The sequence below is a fragment of the Ipomoea nil genome, unplaced genomic scaffold (genome assembly GCF_001879475.1).
Source record: "Ipomoea nil cultivar Tokyo-kokei standard unplaced genomic scaffold, Asagao_1.1 scaffold3069, whole genome shotgun sequence".
Taxonomy (NCBI): Eukaryota; Viridiplantae; Streptophyta; class Magnoliopsida; order Solanales; family Convolvulaceae; genus Ipomoea; species Ipomoea nil.
The window spans coordinates 3502164-3524802 of record NW_017619497.1 but is presented as its reverse complement, the minus strand read 5'-3'; the positions used below and the strand labels follow the sequence as shown (position 1 = coordinate 3524802).

At 38.5% G+C, this 22639-nt stretch overlaps 1 protein-coding gene across 1 annotated transcript; it reads left to right on the top strand.

The window, feature by feature from the left end:
- Positions 1 to 10860: 10860 nt before the first annotated feature.
- On the top strand, positions 10861 to 14046 carry LOC109164631 (GDT1-like protein 1, chloroplastic). The gene is made up of 12 exons (XM_019313150.1): positions 10861 to 11102; positions 11308 to 11368; positions 11669 to 11947; positions 12243 to 12296; positions 12447 to 12508; positions 12585 to 12653; positions 12781 to 12832; positions 12915 to 12989; positions 13067 to 13196; positions 13354 to 13424; positions 13587 to 13634; positions 13704 to 14046. Exons 1-12 carry the CDS (start codon positions 10945 to 10947, stop codon positions 13773 to 13775), a joined length of 1131 nt encoding a protein of 376 aa, XP_019168695.1. The 5' UTR covers positions 10861 to 10944; the 3' UTR covers positions 13776 to 14046.
- The last annotated feature ends 8593 nt before the right edge of the window (positions 14047 to 22639 follow it).

Sequence of the window (22639 nt, the reverse complement as noted above, 5' to 3'; positions counted from 1 at the left end):
CTCAAAATAATTGTTTCATCTGTTCCTATTTTGATGTAATTAACTGAATTTTACCCTCTTGTGTTCAGATGGCAGGTAGTGACCTCTTCCATGTGGGAAGTTATGAGATCGAACCTTCAGAGATCGAGCCTCAGTGAAGGCGTAAAAAAAATTGAATTTTACCCTTATTAACTTTTCTCCGTTAAGTGGTAATTTTGGTGCTTTAATTGGACTAACAATATATGGGATACCAAGTGGTTTGTGGTTCACTAGTAGTGTGTATATGTTGGGTATCCCTTTCCTTATAATATATATATATATATATATATATATATATATATATATATATATATATATATATATATATATATATATAAATATAATCGCACTCAGATGCGAATGCTTCGCCCAGGCGCGAAATAGGAATGAATTCTGGACGGGAATGAATTCTGTTCGTCCACGTGTAATGGATGAGAAACACTGATTTTTTAAAAAAACGCGGTGGCATTTTCGTAAATAATTGAACATCGAAGTGCAAGTAAAATGTATTACAAGTGCATGTAAATGTATTATAGGTGCAAGTAAAAATTTACACTGAGCATCAATACTTAGTTGCACCTATAGTTCTAAGTAGTTGCACCTATCATTTTAAGTAGTTGCACACATAGTTATAAGTAGTTGCACCTAGGTGTATGAATGTTTGCGAGTGGTTTTCAGAGGTATTACTACCCGCTGAACTCAGATCAATGAATGTTAACAAGGCAAAATTACATGCACTTATAGGTGAAAGTAGTTGCACCTATAGTTATAATAGTTGCACATATAGTTATAAGCACACCCAGGTGCATGAATGTTTGCGGAAAGTGAATGCTAACAAGGCAAAATTACATGCACTTATAGGTGAAAGTAGGTGCACTTGTAAGCGATTTTACTTGCACTTCGATGTTCAATTATTTACGAAAATGCCACCGCGTTTTTTTTTTAAGTTATTAGATCTGGACACGTGTCGCGCGCTGATTCGTTCGCATTTTTCTCCTGAGTACTTATTCGCACCTGAGTGCATCCCTATATATATAATGAAAGTTAAGGACCTAAATTGAGTATTAACTCTAAGATAATACAACTACAGTAATTCCATATTGTGTTTGACGAATATATTGGGAATCGACCCGAGGGCGCGAAGGAAGAACGGGTCCCGGGGCGGCGCCACGTATCCGCCCCGGCCGGGGCCTCGCCACGTGGCCCCCGCACGGGCCACGTTGGAGGCCGGGCCTGCCTCTCCAGGAGGCCGGGCCGGCCTCTCCAGGAGGCCAGGCCGGCCTCTCCAGGAGGCCGGGCCTGCCTCCCCAGGAGGCCGGGCCGACCCCCACATGGGCCCATGATGAGCTCGGCCTGGCCCCCGCAGCGCAGCCCGGTCGCGAGACCGGGCGCGGTCAACTCCAGATCCAACTAACCCCCCGTTCTAGGGGGAGGCGGTTGGGGGGCTTGGCTTGTATAAAAGCCCCCCTCCTTGTCCTAACAAGGGACATGCTATCTACGATCTACTTTACAGACACACTTTGTACTGAAGAATCATTGTAATAGCCAATTCCACGGCATTTAATACAAGGCTACGGTCTCACGGCCTTCGTTATATCGCTCGTATCATTTATTTATTATTTATATTCTCATTCGGGTTAGTTAAGTCGGACCCCCAGTTTAATTAAATCCATCATTGGTGCTCTTGTTGAGAACGGCTGTACAAGCTTGAGCGCTCTCCCCACTATTGTTCATCGACAGCGATGGCACGATCGAGATCCAGCTCTCGTCATACCAATGGTTCCCGCAGCACCCAGCTCGTCGCGAACGGGAACGGCCCCAACGGGGACCCCGCCCCCAGCATCCAACCAGCCGCCTCCGCCAGGTCGGGGGAGGATCTGAGGGCCCAGCTCACCAACCACCGTAGTAGTGGTGCGCCACCAGCACCCCCCGCCGCCCCCGCTCCAGCTCGCGCACTCATCCGGGAAGGGGTGGCGGTCTTCGAACAAGCTTCCACCGCGCTGGCGCGCGTCGCGGCAGGCCTCCGAGCAGAGGAACAAGCCGCCCTAGGCGTCGCCGGGGGGGCGCCGGCGTCACCTCCGCCTCCTCCTACCCGGGGGCGCAGCGGCCCGAGCACCCGACCGCCCCAGGCACCTGTCACCCAGGGGGAGGTCAACTCGCCTCGACCATCGGAGAGGCGGGGAGGAGGGGATTCCCGCCGAGACCGCTTGCGTGATGACGATGGAAGGGCGCCGACCCAAACCAGGCCCGCCCTGGAGAGGTTGGGCGATCGCGTGACAGCCCGAGATAGGTTGGGTCCGAGGCCGGCCAATGGGCTGCCGGCGGCGGAGTCATGCTCCCGCCGGCCGCCGCGACAGGGATCGGTCACCCGGAGGTCGCCGAGCCATGGGCCCCGCGCCCAGCCGCGACACGAGGCAGCCTCGCGCGGGTCGGCAGGTCGGGTCCCCCGACTCCACCCGCGACGCGAGCAGGCCTCCCGGGTCGAACGATCGGGGGAAACGAAAGGTAGAGCTCCGAGCTCCCATCGGGTGGAGGTCGAGAAGCTGCAGAGGAGGATGGACGAGCTCCAACGGAAGATCGATGAGAGGGACGGGTCTCCGGAGCCCCAGGACGTGTTGGCCTCCCCATTCGCGGATACCATCATGGCAGAGCCCCTACCTCGAGACTTTCGCTTTCCCACCATTAAAGCGTACTCGGGGACCACGGACCCACGGGCACACCTGACCAGGTACAGAGCCGCCATGATGATCACCGAGGCGACAGACGCCATCCTGTGTAGGGGGTTCTTCGCCACCCTGGACGGGCAGGCGCATGACTGGTTCGGATCCCTCCCGGCGGGGTCCATCTCCACCTTTGCGGACCTCACCCGGCAGTTCCTATCCCATTTCGCCAACAACATACAACGGAAGAAGCAAATTGCCGACCTGTGTGATTTGAAGCAGGGGAGCTCGGAATCACTAGCCGAGTACCTCAGCAAGTGGAAGAAAGAGGTCATGGGGGTCGCCGACTTTGATGCGAAATCGGCCATGGTAATTTTCCGGAACAACTTGAGGTCGGGCGCTTTTCACCAGGACCTCATCAGGTACCCCCCAGGACCTACACCGACCTGATGGACAAGGCAGCAAGGTACGCTGACGCCGAGGCTGCCGAGAAGAGGAAGAAGGAGCAGGAAGAAGGAAGAGGTCGAAAAGACAAGGCACCCCAGGAGGAGCGCAAGGCGCCCCGACTACACCGACGTGAGTACGCTGAGGGGCCCAGGATGAACCCCACACGCTATCTCACCCCGCTGACACAACCCGTGGGTACTATCTTGGCGCACGCGGAGGACCAGGGAATCGTGGTATTCCCGAAGGAGGAGTGCATGAAGATATCGGCGAGGGGGGACCCCAACAAGTACTGCAGGTTCCACCGGCAGAAAGGACACGATACAGACGAATGCATCCTCCTAAAAAGACAAATCGAACAGCTCATCCAAATGGGCTACCTCGGCCAATTCATTAAGAAGCCCGGCCAGGCGCAGGAACAGGCCCAGGGCCAGAAGCAGGGCAATGTATGGCGGAAGGGGGGTGGCCAGGCGCCATCCACCTCGGCTCCTCCCCGCAAGAGGGACCACCACGACCACAGTTCCGAGGAGGAGGAGAAGACGACGGAGGACTCCCAGCCCCCGAAGAAACGGGCCATCTACGTCATCTTTGAGGGCCCGAGGGAGGGGACTCGCCAGCCGAGCGGAAGAGGTGGGCGAGGAGCTTGTACATGGGGAAGGTCACACGTACCCCCCACGAGAAGAAACCAAAGAGGGAGCCCATCACGTTCACCGACGCCGACCTGCCAGATGGGCCCCTCCCCCACCGAGACGCCCTGGTGGTCAAGCTGGACATCAACAACATGGTGATGCACCGGGTACTCGTAGACACGGGTAGCTCGGTGAACGTCATGTACTACGACACGTTTACCCTGCTGGGACTCTCAAGAGGGCAGCTGGAGCAGGTACGAACCCCCCTATCCGGGTTCACGGGGGACTCAATCGAGACAGAGGGGTCGATCACTTTGAAGGCAGAGATAGGCACCCCACCTCAAACCAGGAGGTGGGAGGTCGAGTTCGTAGTCGTCAAAATCAACTGCGCCCACAACATCATTCTCGGCCGACCCGCCCAAGAGGACCTCAGGTGCGTGATTTCCATGGAGCACCTGTGCCTCAAATTCCCGACACAGGTCGGTGTCGGGGTCGCCCGAGGGGACCAAAAGGTGAGCCGCAGTTGCTACTTGAAGGCGTGCCGCCAAATTGGTCAAAAGGACCGCCAGGTCCACACCAGGACGGCCACGTAAGAGGAGGATCTTGGCATTGCTATTCTAGGAGGAAGACCATTCCCCCCCCCCCCCCCCCAATAATGTCTTGGTGAACAACAATAAGCGGAATAAAGTTTCATGTCACGAAACACGTTGTGAGTAGGACCCTTGTTACGAAGTTGGTTCTCAAAAAAAAAAAATAAAATAAAATAAAATAAAAATCATGAAACAAAGGGGGAACGGGTGCTCACTCATGACTTCCCCCCGCGAACCCTAAGGGGGCACGAGGTCCGACCTCGCGTACCAACCCCGACGGAGGACGCACCCTAAGGGGGCACGAGGGCCGACCTCGCGTACCAACCCCGACGGAAGAGCCCGGTGGCGCAATCCGAAAGGACTTGGCCCGAGCGGCTAACGCGCACCCTAAGGGGGCACGAGGTCTAACCTCGCGTACCAACCCCGACGGAGGAACCGGTGGCTTGGTCCGACAGGACTGGGCCCAAGCGGTTAGGCGCACCCTAAGGGGGCACGAGGTCCAACCTCGCGTACCAACCCCGACGGAAGAGCCCGGTGGCGTAGTCCGGAAGGACTTAGCTCGAGCGGCTGAAGTACCCTAAGGGGGCACGAGGCCGGACCTCGCGTACCAACCCCGACGGAGGAGCCCGAGTGCTTAGGCTCGGAAAAAAAAAAAAAAAAAAAAAAACAGGGGCGGTTTGGAGGACCTCGGCCATAGGCGGAGGTCGAGGTCGGCCCGACCTCGGCGTGGCAGGTCGGCACGCGAGGTCGGCCGACCCCGGGGTCGGCACGGCCTCGGCGGGCGAGGTCGGTGCGACCTCGGCATCGGAGGTCGGCGCGACCTCGGCGCGACCCCGGCAGAGGGGGACGACCGTCGCCGAGGCCGACCCCGGCGTGGCTTGAGCTCGGGAGGTCGGCCGGGGGCCACGAAGGCGCGGCCTGCAGGCCACCCCCATGGCAGCGTCACGGCGACGCCACCGCGCCGGTGCCGTGACGGAGTGACATGGCAGAGATGCGGCGGTCCGTATGCGTCCTAGCAGATGAAGGAGTCATGTTCCGGATGGAGTTCTCGTCATTATCACAAGAAGTGCACTTTGACGTCACCTATAAGGCTGGGACGCGGACATCTCGGGGTCGACATTTTGGAGGGTCGGCCGGAGCATCTACTCTCCTTCACTGACGATTACTCGCAGCTCGGAGAGTGGGGGACTGATGACGCGAGGGCGCGAGGGCGCGAAGCAAGAACGGGTCCCGGGGCGGCGCCACGTACCCGCCCCGGCCGGGGCCTCGCCACGTGGCCCCCGCACGGGCCACGTTGGAGGCCGGGCCGGCCTCTCCAGGAGGCCGGGCCTGCCTCCCAGGAGGCCGGGCCGACCCCCACATGGGCCCATGATGAGCTCGGCCTGGCCCCCGCAGCGCGGCCCGGTCGCGAGACCGGGCGCGGTCAATTCCAGATCCAACTAACCCCCCGTTCTAGGGGGAGGCGGTTGGGGGGCTTGGCTTGTATAAAAACCCCCCTCCTTGTCCTAACAAGGGACATGCTATCTACAATCTACTTTACAGACACACTTTGTACTGAAGAATCATTGTAATAGCCAATTCCACGGCATTTAATACAAGCTACGGTCTCACGGCCTTCGTTATATCGCTCGTATCATTTATTTATTATTTATATTCTCATTCGGGTTAGTTAAGTCGGACCCCCGGTTTAATTAATTCCATCAGTGTTGTTTCATTACTTCTTGGTCATTATTGATTGGATTATGAACTCAACCTGATTCGTTTTAGTTGGCACCTTTGTCAATATAAGTTTATCAAATATAATAATTGGCGGTGGTGATCAAAACGTTAGGTGAATGAAGACAAAAAATTAAAAAAAAATTAAAAAATTTAAAAAATAAAAATAAAGCAAACACGTTTAATTTGTATCCTCAATTATATAATTTGCATTTAATTAGTAGCAAATGTTGTGGTCTTTGGAAAAACACGTGATTTGAAATGCTAAAATGGTCCATGAAAGGCTAGTTCCAATCCAATAAGATAGTGGAGGGATAATCACAGTGACTCAATAGTCTCTTAGGTAGGAGGTCCGGTGCTTGGAGCCTAACACATCTGCAACTGTCAATTTTGCATCATTGTTCACAATTTATCATCTGAATACGGAGTATCAATTGAGTTGTCTATACGGACATGCTAAAATATTTCTTCATCTCATGAATGAATGGGACCGGCTAAAGATTTTTATTTAGTTTTCTGTAAAAAAAAAAATTATAAATTACTTTTAAAAAAATACTTTCGGTAAAAAATTATTATCCCTTTTGGGAAAACGAAGGATAATTTTTCAAGATAGAAAACATATAATTTGAAGTGATTTTTCTAAATTTTGATGGAGGTAGTGAGGGTGGGTGCAGACGTGCAGTGTGAAGATGCTCAAAGTTTTGATTGGAGGTGATTTTTCCAAGTTGACCATGACAATTCAAATCTAGTAGTTATTGACCATGGTTATCTAGAATCCAGATCATAATTATTTTCTTTAAACATATTTATTTTATTTTATTTGTTAAAATATTAAAATAATGAAAGTTGGCAAGCTGATTACCACACATACGCATATTTTGACGTGGCAATATAATACTCACGTTATTGTCACATGCAGTAGGTATATATAATAATTGGATTAACAATATTAGTTTATATCTTAATTTTATCAAATATTCAAATATATGAACTAAATAAATCAAAGTTGAAACCAATAAACTAAACAAGATTAATATATTACGACCACATCTTAGCTACTTTAAGACTTTAACCATTTAAAATTATGATACGTGATTGACCTTTGCTTTTAAAGCGGTAGTAATTGATAAGTTGTCATGTTTAAAGTTACAAAAAAATAACATTACAAATGAAATTTGATTTGTAAATGTAAAAAATTGTGTTAGAGCCCCAAAATAGATATTTAAGTGGGTAGAATATGAATCTCGTATTTAAAGATTACGAGTTAAATTCTTACTAACACCTGTTGGGATCGGTTGAATTTGTTGTACAGGGTCTTTTTAATGTGATTTACCTTTCTTATGTGATTTGAGGACAATTAGTCAATTACATAAGAGTGTGATTTACCCGTGTACAACCTTGAAACTCAAGTAGTGACTATAAGTTTCCCTCATCATCCAAAGAAAATGTGCTAGAATAACATAAATTAATTTCTCCCTATCTACCAAAAAAAATTAAAAAAAAAATTGTTCAATTTCTTTGTAAAACGTTTGTGTGTAACTCAATGGCGAAATCACTATAAGCTAGCACATTGGAATTTATAGACCCAATATATATATATATATATATATATATATATATATATATATATATATATATATAAGTATTGCTATTATTTCAGACAAATAATAAATAGTTTCTATTATTTCATTATTATAAGAGAAAATTATATTTTTCGTCCCTAAATTATACGATAATTGTAAAATTTGTCCCAAAATGTTGGTTGTTTTCACTTTTCGCCCATAAGCTATCATTGGCGTTGCATTTTTTTTTTTTTAAACTTTTTGTGCTTACTTTTCATACCTATGTTATATTAAAGTTGCAAATTTCGTCCCTAATGTTTTGTTAGTAAATGAACGAAAAGTGTAACGCCAATGATAGCTTAGGGACGAAAAGTGAGTATGACAACAATTAGGAACGAATTCTCCAATTATCATATAACTTAGAGAAGAAAAGTGTAATTTTTTATTATTATAATTAATGAAGTTGTGCCAAAATGAGTGGCGTTAGGTTTTTTAAAATTAAATTATTATTGGTATTGCTCCATGCTAGTATTTAGGTCATGACCAATTTGACAAATGATTACTTTAAAACTTATATTTTAATTATCTCAAAGACTTATATTAAAAAAAAAAAAAGTTTTGACAACATCATTAATAAAGGCATACTAATTATACTATGGACCAGGGTACACAGTACATTGTGGATTCTAGTAGATCCTAGTGTATGTATGTCTTATATTATAAGTTTTATATCTTGTGTTATGAAATTTTATACCTTAAGAGTATGAATTTTGTACCTGAAACAAATTTGTAATTAGATCTTATGTTATGAATTTTTATGCCTTGTGTTGTGAAATTCTGTCCCTATAAATATAAATTATGTATCTAAATCAGATTTGAAAAATAAGTAAATATATAACATGTGCATGTGTCTTGTATTGTGATCTTTTTGTATTTTGTGTTATGAAATTCTACACTTTACAAATATAAATTTTATATCTCATCGTTTTGATCCAGGGTCCATATACTATTTGGCAAATTATGCTGTGCATCTGTATGCACCATGCATAGTGTATACGGATGCAAAAACGATATTGTTTTATTAAAAATGCGTGTCTCCCCTTAAAAAAAATCAGGTTCGATTCCCACCAACAACATATGAACTAAAATTCCAGAATCGATGAACTATAATTCCAGAATCTATGAACTAAAATTCCATAATCTAATCTATGAACTAAAAATTCCAAAATGAATGAACTAAAAATTCCAGAATGAATGAACTAAAATTCCAGAATCTATGAACTAAAATTTCATAATCGATGAACTACAATTCCAGAATCGATAAACTATAATTCCATAATCTATGAACTAAAATTCCATAATCTATGAACTAAAATTCCATAATGAATGAACAACATAATGTTGTTGCTGGGAATCGAACCTGATTTTTTTTTTTAAAAGGGAGACGCGTGTTTTTAATAAAATGACGTCGTTTTTGCATCCGTAATGCACAGCATAACTACTCATACTATTTGGCAAATTATGCCCTGGACCCGTGTCCACAATGCATTGTGGACACGAGTCCAAAACGACGTTGTTTTTAAGAAAAACGCGTCATTCCAGTTAAAAAAAAATTGAATTTGTCTCGCCGTTAACGACGTTATTCGTTTGTGCCATTATGAATGTACAGTTATGGAATTATGAATGTACAGTTATGGCATTATGAATGTACAGTTATGACATTATGAATGTAAGTTATAAAATTATAAATACATAATTCTGACATTATTAACTTACAATTATCATATAGTGATAAAATTATGAACATAGAGCTCTAAAATTGTGAACATGGAGCTTCGAAAATTATGATTTTACAGTTATTGAATTATGAATGTACAGTTACGGAATTATGAATGTACAGTTATGCAATTATGAATATACAATTATGGAATTATGAACACAGAGCTCTGACATTATGAACTTACAATATGAACATATAGTGATAAAATTATGAACATAGAGCTCTAAAATTGTGAACAAGAGCTTCGAAAATTATGAAGTTACAGTTATTGAATTATGAATGTACAGTTACGAAATTATGAATGTACAGTTATGGAAGTATGAATGTACAGTTATTGAATTATGAACATAGAGCTCTGACATTATGAACTTACAATTATGAACATATAGTAATAAAATTATGAACATATACTCCTATAACGAATTTGAAATTAAAAAAAAAAAAAAAAAAAAAAAAAAAAAAAAAAAAAGGATAATAGTGCCTAACGGCACTGTTACTGCATGCTAGACACGGGTCCAGAGCATAACGATTGATACTATTTGGTCCCTAGTCTATGATATAAATTGCTCGAAAAATAAACGGCCCAAAAAAAGTAAAAATGTTAGCAATGAGCAAATGCCCAAACATGCATATGCTCTCCAACTTTATAAACGGCCCAAACATGTATCGGTCAATCATTATTACATTGGGCAAATTATGCTGGAACGCAAGATGGACACGATTCTAAAATTGTTCATAATTATGAATATAAAATTTAAAAATTATGAACATAAAATTTTATAATTATGAACATAGAATTTTATAATTGTGAATATAGAATTCAATAATGGTGAATATGAAGTTCAAAAATTATGAACATAGAGTTTTATAATTATGAACATAGAGTTCAGTAATTATGAATATAGAGTTCTGTTGTTTTGAATATAGAGTTCAATAATTGTGAGTATGAAGTTAAAAAACTATGAACACAGAATTTTATAATTATGAACATAGAACCAAGGTGGACACGGTTCCACGGCATAACAATTCGTCAATTCTATTACATGGATCATGGTCTACACAACTGTGTGGACCATATATAAAAAGTACATTTTTAATATACTAAAAATATATTATTTATGTACGTAAAGTATATTTTTTTTAAGTAAGCACCAAGTTACTCCCTTAAGTGGAAGGGGTTGTGGGATCGAGCCTCAATGAAGGCAATATTGGCTATTTGTGCTTCAATTGATTGAGAAAGTAATTATGAGCAAATATTGCATTGTAATAGACTCAGTAGTATTTTTTTTTAAAAGTACATTATTTTATATATCTTGTCAAATAATATACATTCAATACATAAATAATGTACTAGTAAGGCCGCACAACAATAATCAAATTGGCAAACCTGAAACTTGTGCAGAGAAACTGTTGGCAAATGGATAAAACGGCCCAAGCATGTAACGGTCTAATTGGCGCGCAATCACTGATAAGCTTATCTACTTCTATCCCCTGCGCCCACCATTTCCATCACCACGCAGAGAGCAAAACAGAAGGAGATCAAGAATGCTAGGCGTTGCGCTCTCTTCAGAGCGCCCGCTTTTGAGGCCTATGACACCCACCCATGTTCCCCTTCTAAATTTCTCTCATAAATTTGTTAGATTCTTCACCTTTCGATTCCATACAAAATCATCTCGTCCCAATAACACTCTTGCGATCTCCGGGTATGTTTTTGTTTCCAGTTTTCTTGGACTATGAGCAGGATTCTTTAAGTGTACAAAATGTGGGAGATCTTGTTATGTAGTAAAAATCAAATCTTGATATTTGAATGGTTGTGCAGTTAGTTTTAGGTGTTTTAATTTTAAGATAGGATGATATGTAGGAATGTTGTTCATTTCTCTTCTACTTTTATGTTTGAGCAATTGATAGGTGTTCAAGGCAGCTTTGTGGATGCAAATATGATGGATTACGTGGTAATTTCTTCCTCAAGGTATTTAAAGTTATTACTTTAGTTTTGATTGGTTTTCCAATTTGCTGCATTTTCTTCTTGTTCTGGTTTTGCATAAAATTTTATATTTTGTTGCTTAGCATTTTGAAGGATTATATGATTGCCATTTGGAGTTTGTTTCCTGCCTAAAGTGATAATTATCTACATTGTTCTATATGTTCAATCGGACGGATTGAGTAGATAAGTTTTCTCTGCTAATTGCCAAACTTTGAAAGATCTTGGTGTTCTTAGGAAGTCTCACTTGGTTGGTATTCTCATCTAAAAATACGGTTTTTCGTTCAGGAGGTCAAGACCAGTAAGCGTAAATGTTGCTGCACTGCAAGGTTGCCTCATGCTGGGGAAGAATGCAACCTTCCAAGGAAATCTACATTACTGAATAGACCGAGGAAAAATGAAGTTTTAAATATCTCACATGATAACTTTCTTAAATTTGTGTCGATGTCTGGGCTTCTCGCTCTCCTTGGTACTCAAGAAGCGATTGCTGCTTCAGATATTGCTACTGGATTGCAGGCCACGTCCATCTTTGGGGATCTTGGCGATATAAGCACAGGTTTTGCTTCAGTTAGGAAATCTCCGACTTCTCGTTTAGAATCTTGTTTTGCTCATATGAAAACAAAAATTTTCTTGCTTTTATATTTCTCTCGTAAGCCCTACCTAAAATGGATCTCCAATTTAAACGATTCAAAATGATTATGCATTTGGATGAACCTTTTATTTTTGTACTTATGAAATGAGCCTAACAACAAGATGCATTTGAATTTACCAATTTCAAATCCATAAAGTGCAATTTTTTACTGCAATCTAATATATGGTTTTCTTTCCTACTAATCTTTTGAATTTCTCTTTTTATATACAGGCATTCTTGTTGATATTCTTCTCTGAGCTTGGGGACAAAACCTTCTTCATTGCAGTATGAGACTCTTCTATAATAGTATAAAAAGATTTACTTTTTATATTTTTTTTTGAAAAAATTATTCTTAGCGCCACATATTTTTGTTCTAATTCAGTGCCATTCTTCAATCAAATCTTGGATAGTTTGATCATTCGATAATATGAACAGGCTCTTCTAGCTGCTCGGAACTCATCTATCGTCACATTCTTTGGAACTTTTGGTGCACTAGCGTAAGTTGTTTTGCTTCTTCATCTCACATAGCAATGAAGTGAACGAATTTTTATTTTATTTTTAATATTCTCTCAGGGTAATGACGATCATATCTGTTGTCCTTGGGCGTACATTTCACTATGTCGACGATGTCCTCCCATTCAGGTATTGGATAAATTTTAGATGTAAATGCCACTATTAAGGTATCCTGATTGTAGACCTCTCGGATAAATAGATGATTGGAGACACGAACTCTCAATCTACTAAAGCAAACAAAACATCATAAATGCAGGATTGGTGGTACCGATTTGCCTATTGATGATATTGCTGCGGTTATCCTTCTGGTAATTAATTCGTAATGCAATTTTGCACGAGAACCAATCACATGTGCAATGCAGTCCTTATTATGTGTCTGTCTACTTGCAGTTGTATTTTGGTGTTTCGACCTTGCTCGATGCCTCCTCTAGCGATGGCATGAAAGCTGAAGAAGAACAGAAGGAGGTAAACGTTATATGATAATCCAATTAGAATGGTTTCATGTACTTTTAACGGGCTAATGTGGGTCGTTCCTATGCCAGGCTGAGCTGGCTGTTTCAGAGCTTTCGGGAAATGGTGCTGGAATATTGGCTTCTGCTAACACTCTCATTAGCACATTTGTTTTAGTCTTCGTTGCTGAATGGGGTGACAAATCGTTTTTCTCTACAATAGGTGGGACCACAATTCGAACCCATGACCTTTGGCATGACTCTGATACCAAATTGAAGCATGCATCTTAACTAAAAGCCTAAGCTTATAGTTGAATTGCACATTTACGTTTACATGTATTATATGCTCAACAACTACTAACAGAATGCTGTTATTTCAGCTCTTGCTGCAGCCTCTTCGCCTCTTGGAGTAATTGCAGGCGCGCTTGCTGGCCATGGAGTGGCAACTCTGGTACGTTAAACAGATTTCGTACCAAATTTTCATTTGTAGACAGTGATTTAAGAGTTGAAAATGCAATTTTTGTTTCTATTTTGTCTCGGATATCTTTTCTCTTTCTCTCGTTATATCGATCTATCCATGCTACAACATCTTTTAACACGACAATTCGTGCAGCTGGCTGTTCTTGGTGGCTCATTACTCGGGTCATTCTTATCCGAAAAGGTTACCTTCCTATATCTTGAGCATATTTACTTCATGGCAAAGCTAGAGAATTAACGTCTTTTGTTTCAGGTTATTGCATACATTGGCGGTACGCTATTCCTAGTATTTGCTGTGGTAACCTTGGTAGAGATCGTAACCTGAAAAGAGCGGTCGCCCTCTTCGAAATTTGTATTAAGGAGCAGAATTTACTTCCATAGGTTGCTATAGAGCTGAGAGGAATAATTATGAGTGCCATCAGTTTTGAGCTTCCAGGTGATTATTTGTTTCCAATTAGCAGTTTGAAACTGTCCCAGAAATTTCATTAGTTCTTAAATATCATTCAAAACTCAAAGACTATGTAGATTTGGAAGTTGTTTATATGACCAAAGATCCATATTTACTAATGTTGTCATAACAAGCAGTTTAGGATATCATTTCTTTGCATATAAGAAGAGAATCTTGAAAAGGCATATTCTTAGACAGTTGTATTCTATTTGAACTCCAGAAAGCATAAACACCACCATTATCACCATCCTAGAATGGGAAAAGTCACAAAAAGGCAAATCAAAGCAGCTTATTCACTGAATTTCTTTAAAAGAGTTGAAGAATCAAAAAGAGAAAAGAAAAAAAAAAAAAAATAGGGCAACCCCATCCAGATTGGTCAAACTGTTGGCGTGATAACCACGAGGTTACAAGTTCCCGACACCCAGTGAGTGCAGCCTATTAGCCTTCTTGGTTTGTGGTGGCTAGGGTCACAAGGCATCAGAATCTTTTGTCGGCTAGGGTCATAAGGCAGGGTTTACCCCGAGCAGTGACTGTGGGGTTTTCTGGTCACCCAAAAAAAAAAAATCTTAGTTGTCCTAAATATGCAGCTGGTTTCCACTGTGAAATGTGTGTGTGTGTGTGTGCACATCCACCTTGGATCCACTCCAGAGAAAAGGGCTGGGGTGGATGAAGTGAAGTAGCTAATCAGATCAGATCAGATCAGATCTGATATTTCTCCAGCATCATACGATCCCTGGAGGGCAAGAATTATGGATTTGTGCCAACATTCAGTGGTTCATACATCAATGGCATCAAAGAATAGATCCAATTCACTCCAAACCAATAATTCTTTATGCTTTCTTAGCTTTTTCACATCCATCTTAACCCCCGGCCGGCTAATTTTCACCATGTAAATATGATCATGCTCATCAACATCATACTCTCTTTTCCTCTTCTCCCAAATACTGTCTACTGAACCAGTGAGTTAAACCCGTTCGGGCTGATCATACTCTCGACAAGATTAAGAAATTGATATATGTTTACCAGCAAGGTATTAACACAATAAACTGTTCAATTAATCCCATGTTGTCCCTTGTGGCTTGGTTGGGGGGGTCCCCTTTCTCAAGTGCCCATGAAAACAACTCTTTCTGGTTTCAAGAGAACAAACAAAGAACCAACTTTTACTTTAATTAAATGGGACTTAGGAAAGTTATGGTTCTTAGGATATTTTCTTAATTTGAAGGAAAACCACTCCTTTAATCGCAAAGGAGACTGATGGCTTCAAAAAGTCAACTTGGTAGGATGTAATCATTTGGAAAATCTTGCATGGAAATGTGGCAACCTAGTTGTGTAATTGGATGGCTAATTTTCATAGAAAAATCAACTTTATTAAAGCATCACCATTAATCAATTTTTTGTGAGTTTTATTATTATTATTATTATTTGTTTTTTTTAACATTAGGGTGAGATGGAAGAGAGAATATCATATTTTGTTGAGCTTTTTCTTGGTGAGATGGAAGAGAGAGCACCCAGGATGGTATGCATTTCAACTTTCACACATCAACAGCACCTAGAATTGCACAAGTCAGTTGGGCACGTCAAGTGCAATCGTTATATCGTGGATCAGGGTCGATCCAATACACATAATTTGACTTCATAATATACCTACTTCATGTTTATAATGCATAGAATTTATGTTCATAATATACATACACATAAACATGATATAATGAATATGAATTTTGTACATTATGAGCATGATGATATAAATTGCCTATCAAGTGATCGTATGTTGGTGGTCATTCTTTGATCTTTTTCTTAAAGAAAAAATAAACATTCTCTCCGATTTTGAGGAGAAAAAAATCTAATAATTTTTTTTTACTATTTAGAATGTCCTTAAAATGTCAGTTACTTACATGTTATCTTGCTATGCTATTTTAAAAAAATATTATTTTATAGACCAATAACCTTATAGTCTAGTGATACGAAGTGACTCTCCCAAATGAAATGACGTTATTACTACATTGTAATTTGTAACAAAAGAGTCAGTAGTACTCAATATATATATATATATATATATATATATATATATATTAACAACTCAATGGTTCATATTAGCACTTTGACAGGAGACGAAGCTACATATTTGACGAACCACTAGTTAATTTCATTTTTATTTAATTTTCATATTAGGAAAAATAAAATGTTTTTAAATCAATTTTATTGCAAATATAATAAAAATATTGTTTTAAACATCAATTTTGTTTGAGCAACCACATTAGTTAAAGATTTTATTTGTTTTTTGTCATACTCATGTACAGGGATGTTCCATTAAAAATAAGGACTATGTTTAATAGTTTAATTTGGATCTTCATTGTTTTTGTCCCAAGATGCAATCTAAATATAATAAAATAAACTACAAAGACAAAGATAATAATAGAGAGACAAGAATATAGGGGGAGAGAGAGAGAGATTATTTTTTGAAAACGAGCGCAAAGCGGTAATATATTAACTGAGCAAAGCACAAATAGAGTCGAGCGGGATAGAATCCCAATACAACGAAACATTCTAGCTAGAGACCGACGCGGCAAGCGTATGAGCTAAAACATTTGTATGTCTAGGAACGAAATGAATAGAGCAATGCATAAAAGTAGATATGGTGACCCTGCAAAAATCAATGATGAATCCCATATGAGGGAGGAAGCTCGAGCCGGAGGTCAAATAACCCTGTAGTGTAGAACAGTCCGTGAACACCTCGACCGCCAACACATCTCGATCCTTCAACCAAGAGAGAGATTATTTAATATTTAAAGTTCGCTATAATGATAGAGATTTCTATTTATAAAGGTGAGAAACATAATTTTAAAAGACTTTTGGAAGATGAAGATTGAAGTCTAGAAGATCTAGAAAATCTCTATAATTGAGTTCAAATATGAACTTCAAGTTATTGTATTATATGACAAAAATAAAAATGTAATTAATTTTTTTTGTCCAAATATAATGCATAAAAATTTAACAAAGAAAGAATACAATTCAAAAGTTAATTAAAAAGTGTCATTTTTCGTTCATATTTATTTAAATACATAATTATTCACCAAAATTCTGATGTCAATTCATTCTAAAAATTTATTTTTCAATTACAATTAAAATCAATCTATGAATTCAAAATAATAATAATAATAATAATAATAATAATAATAATAATAATAATAATAATAATAATAATAATAATAATAATAATAATAATAATAATTATAAAAATAATAAATTATATCAAAACTATTTAAAAAAAAAAAAAAAAAAAAAAAAAAAAAAAAAACTTGAGACCCCAAAAATTGGAGGCCTTGTGCGGTCCCCCTAAGGCCAGGACCGGCCCTACCCATGTAGAAAAGGGAGGGAGAAGAAGGGAGGAAAGCAAGGAAAAAAACCAAGAACTGACAATCAAAAAGGAAAAAAAAATAAATTAAAAAGACACATATTTATGCACCTAGCGCATGCGCCAGCTAGGCTCAGCAGGTGCACAAAACGCGCACCTGTCAACTTATTTTTTAGAAATAAGTTGCAGCATGGGCCACACAAAAATTTGAATTGCAGGAATAAAAATCTCACAAAAACCACCTCTCCCATTAGTTAAAAATCACATGTTGATTTTTTCTTTCTAACAAATTAAGCAAAAATCAGTGATGTGGTTGCTCTTAACAATAAATAGAAATGTGATGTCATGGACCATTAATTTGTTTTTAAAATATAAAAATTATATTTAAAATGTCAAATAAGCATAATAACCTACAAATAACTATCAAGGGGGTGTTTGGTTGGATGGAAAATATTTTTCATGAAATTTTTTTTCTTAAAAGTGGAGAAAAATGTTGTTTTATGTTGTTTGGTTGGATGAAAAATATTTTCCATTGGAATTTGACTTCCTGAAAGTGAAGGAAAACAAAATCTGAGCAAAAGATTGGTATTTTGTTTTCCAAAGGATTTGAGAAGGAAGTATAACATAATTGGACTATTTTACCCTCATCAAAGTTTATTAATTACACATGTATATATTATCATCACTATGATTGTTAAGGGTATATTGGTCTTTATATTCATAATTTCTTACCATTTCAAACCCACCCAAATAATGAAATTCATATTCTCAGTAATTTCTTTTTCACCAATGAAATTCATTTTTCTAATAATTTGTTTTCCATGTAATTTGAATTCCATTTCCTTCAAATATTTTTCAGCGAACCAGACGGGCTCAGTATAACAGGTCATTTGGGTATAATTACACGATTTTTACTTGTTCAAAAGGTTAATTACACTTTTTTTGTTCAATTTAGTAGCAAGATTGCATTTTTATCTTTTGGCATCCAACTTTGACATTTTTTCATCCAAATTAGCTTACTTGACTTGATTGTGTTATAAATAATATTAAGTGAGGACATTATTGTAACGGTTATAACATCTGTAACATTCAACATTATTATTGTTATTAATATGAGTATATTATATATATGTTGTATCCCCTATTTTGTAAGGAGTTGATGGATTATATTGGAATTCTAACTTTCTCCCTATTGCTTCATTTTTATTTTCGATCTCTACCTTCTATACTACTATTCACTATTTCTATGTTAGAGCTCATAACCTGCTTGCAATTCACCGGTTAGGAGTTAATGGACTAACAGGCACAATACAACGGATTGCGTTTTTTGGTATCAACTGTTATACCATGCATCAAGGTTCATATTGTATTGTGAATCTTGATTAAAAAATTATGTATCTACAGTTAACACATTATGTACCTGTAGTTAACCATTTATGTACTTATAAACAAATTGAAGGCACCTAGCATAATAACCATTTATGTACTTATAAACAAATTGAAGGCACCTAGCATAATAATTACAGAACATGATAACTATAGACACATAAATTATTAACTGTATGTACAGTAAATGTTAACTGCATACACATAACATGTTGATTAACATGTTATGTTCTGCAGTTAACATATTTTATACCTGCAGTTAACAGTTTATGTGTCCATAATTATCATGTTATGCGTCATTAATTACCATGTGACGTGCTTTCAATTTTTTTTTTTTATAGATACATAAACGACTAATTGCACGTACAAAAGGTGTCAACTGCATGCACAGAATCTAATATTATTTTTTAACCAAGATCCACAATGCAATATAGACCATGATCCATGGTATAATTTGCCATTCAGTATTGTGTGTGGCTAATAATTAAAAATAACTTATTAAAATATTCTTAAAATAAATGCACTAAATACGAAGAGGGTAAGATACATGATTAAAATTACTCTCAGACCTGATGGATTAATTAAGTTGAGTGGTCGGAATTAACTAAGTTTTATTAATTAAGAAAATATGTACCAGGACTATGTGGTCTAATGGTATCCGGATTGGACTTCCATTTGGAAGATTGTGATTTCGAGCCTCAGTGGAGGCGTTATTGGCTCTTTGTGTTTCAGTAGGTTGAGAAAGTATATGAATAGATACTACATTATAATAGAGCTAGTAGCATTCAAAAAAAAAAAAGAAAATATGTAAAGACAATGTCGTTTGGACGAACACTCCATACTAAGGGTGAGCAAAATCAACAAAAAATTGATGAAACTGATTGTCGATAACTAATCGATCGAAAATTTCGATTATCAATTATAATCACAAAAATTTTTAGTTATTAACCTTTAAAAACCGCGGCCACCTAATAGTCGATACTATATATATATATATATATATATATATATATATATATATATATATATGGTAAAGGGATAATGCAAATTTGTAAATCCTTGCAAAAGGTGCCGCAGTAGTAGTTGCGGCAAGTTTTGTACCTTTTTTTTTTTTTTTTACTTTTTAATATTTTAATGTAATTAATATAAATTATAATGTTATTTTAATATATTGGGTCCATTTTAGAAAATTGATTGGGTTTGCAGGATGTAGTGTGAATAGTAAATGGTTTGCAAATTAGGTGATGTGGAAGTGAGATCCATATATTTTTTTAGAGTGGGAGAGATTTGCAGGGATAATATTAGTCTAATATTAGTATTTATTGTAGATGGTAAACAATATTGGTTTTTCGATTACTGAAATAACCGATCGAAACCGACGTATTCGGTTTTGGTCGATTATATGTGTATAATCGACATCAATTATGAGAATTTTTTTAAAAAGAAAAAAAAGTAACAAATTTTTCGGTTATTAGTCGATTATTGACGGTAACCGACTAATGCTAACCCGTACTCTCTAGAGTAACCCCACATCCCATTTAACCAAACAACGAAATTTGATATGAAAATATTTACATTACTAAATGGTGGTCTAATTATGTTGCAAATTGCATTTTTTCCTCTTTTTTTTAAAATAAAAAAATAAAATTGCCTTAGTGCCTAATGGTCAACAATTGTATGAAAGAATTTTCAAAAAGAATTAGAAATGGGTTTCAAGAAATCCTAATTCCATACGGCTCCAGCCTCCGGGAAAAGAATTTTCAACAAAGGCGCCGACCATCGTTATACGGAGTAAATTTCTAATTTTGTGGGGTCCATTATCAAATTGGAACATCGCACGACGAACGGTGTCGAGCCGCTGCCAAGTGTCAACTACCAAAGGGTCCCACGTGGGGGCCACTCACTCGCCACCTGTAACCTGACCTTTCCGCTCTTCCAAAACCATGCCGTTGCCCTTTCGCTCACGGCATCGCACTATCGCTGCACAGCGCCACCGCTAGCCTCCGCCGCAATCAGCCGCAAACCGACGAATGTGGTCGCACATTGAACCATCCGGCGAGCCAAAAACTATTCCGATTCCGGCGTAAACGACTCAGGTTCCGTCATCCCATACACTAGTTTTTTTTTGTTCCAATATATATTTAATTAATTCCTCAATTATTTATAATGAAATGACAAATTTAATCTCATAACTTTATGAAATGACAATTATTGGGAACAATCTCATAACTTTAACACAACCTTATGTTGACTACTTAGGCACACTAATGTGTGGATTGTGGGAAGAGCATTATCACAGCGCCACTACTACGCCTCTCTTGTTGAGCATAATTAGCAATTTCGCCAGCTACAACTAATAAGTTGTAATTGTCCTTTAGTAATTAAAAGTAGGTAAACTTAGTGGGTTGACCGTAGAACGAAAGTAGAGACGGGGATTAATCTTCTGAGTATCGGTTAGAGGAATACTCTTGGGTAACCAAAAAAATAAATTAAAAGTAGGTAAACTTGATTCTTGAGCATGTTACACATTAACAGAGTTTACTCAGCAAAATTTTGAATAATGATTGTGGATTTCTTTAATCACAAACAAAAAAGTAAAAGAGAAATAAGTAGACTTTATAATAGATAAGTTAAAAGTAATGACTTAGGTCTTGTTTGGTAAATGGCTGTTAGTTGTTAGCTGATTGGATTGATTAGAGGGTATAACTAGTTGATAACGTTAACTGATTGTAGAAAAATGTTTGGTAAATTAGTTGTTAGCTGATAACTATTTAGTATAATTTCTTTTCTCAAAAAGCTAATTGAAAAAGTTATTTTGAGAAGCTTTTTGAATTTTAGCATTTTGGAGTTACAAAAAGCTAATTAACCAAATACTTATATTGATTTTTTAACTAAGTCAAACAATTAATAGTGATCAAATAATTAGCTAGGCTAACTATTTTACCAAATAGGGCCTTAGTTTTTTAATACCAAATTATTTAAAATGGTAATTTTTGTTTCTATAATATTGTATTGAGAGAACACCAGAGTCCTACAACATGATAAAGAGGGGGGGAAATTTGGGAGATCCTTGTGAATTAATACATTTCTAATTTTCTATGCCTTTTATAACTAATGACAATAGCATGATATTAGGAAAATAATTATTCTTCTAAAAGGTTGAACCCCAACTCTAAGGGCCCCCCGCACCCCGACCCAACAAAGCATCTGAGAGTATGTAAATCATGGTAACTCAACAGAACATGAACCACAGAGGCTAGACTTTTGCTTACTGTGCACAAAGAATCCCCTCACTTTGAGAGGTTGTTCCCACACTACCGCTGGTGAGACTCGATACCTGGTCTACTCATAATTATGTATAGTAAATCATGTATAATTATTTTTATCAATCTTTTCAATTAGTCAGTATCACACAAAACTTTAATTTTCTATAATTATTTATCTGATCTTAATCTCAACAACATGATTAATCATTTAATCGGGATCTCATAATTATAGCATGTAATATTTCACTCTTCTAATTTTAATAGCATGATGATTATGGTATAATTACTTTCCTCTCCATAAGTAGACCAAAGCAATAGGAAAACCATCAAACTCGTATAGTCGTATCAATATATAAAACATAGCATTTTAGAAGTTAGAGCTAGTTTCTAATAATTTATTCTGATTTTATCCTTACAAATATCTTTTTTTTTTCTCCAATTGTTTACCAATTCCAATAAAGCATAAAGCATGCATATTCTTTTAAATTATTTTATATTAAAATGTTTGTTTCTTATCAAAGCTAACACTTTCATTCAATTAGCTTATAAGTTATAACTAGCAACAATTATACCTAATTTCCTAGCTAATTGCACCAACCATTACCTTAGTAATAGGCTAATAGCTTATCATGAAATAGTTTAATTTATACTAAAAAGGAAATTGTTCACCAAATAACACTAACATGAAAAAGGCTAAGGAATGTTTACGCAATTAGCTGATTGTGTAAGTTGTA

What these genes read in the sequence shown, in the direction of transcription:
- LOC109164631 (XM_019313150.1), top strand. Translation starts at nt 10,945, where the DNA reads ATGCTAGGCGTTGCGCTCTCTTCAGAGCGCCCGCTTTTGAGGCCTATG. An exon ending in GTGGTAATTTCTTCCTCAAG is followed by an intron (nt 11,369 to 11,668) that starts GTATTTAAAGTT and finishes TTTTTCGTTCAG; the next exon opens with GAGGTCAAGACCAGTAAGCG. An exon ending in CTGAAGAAGAACAGAAGGAG is followed by an intron (nt 12,990 to 13,066) that starts GTAAACGTTATA and finishes TTCCTATGCCAG; the next exon opens with GCTGAGCTGGCTGTTTCAGA.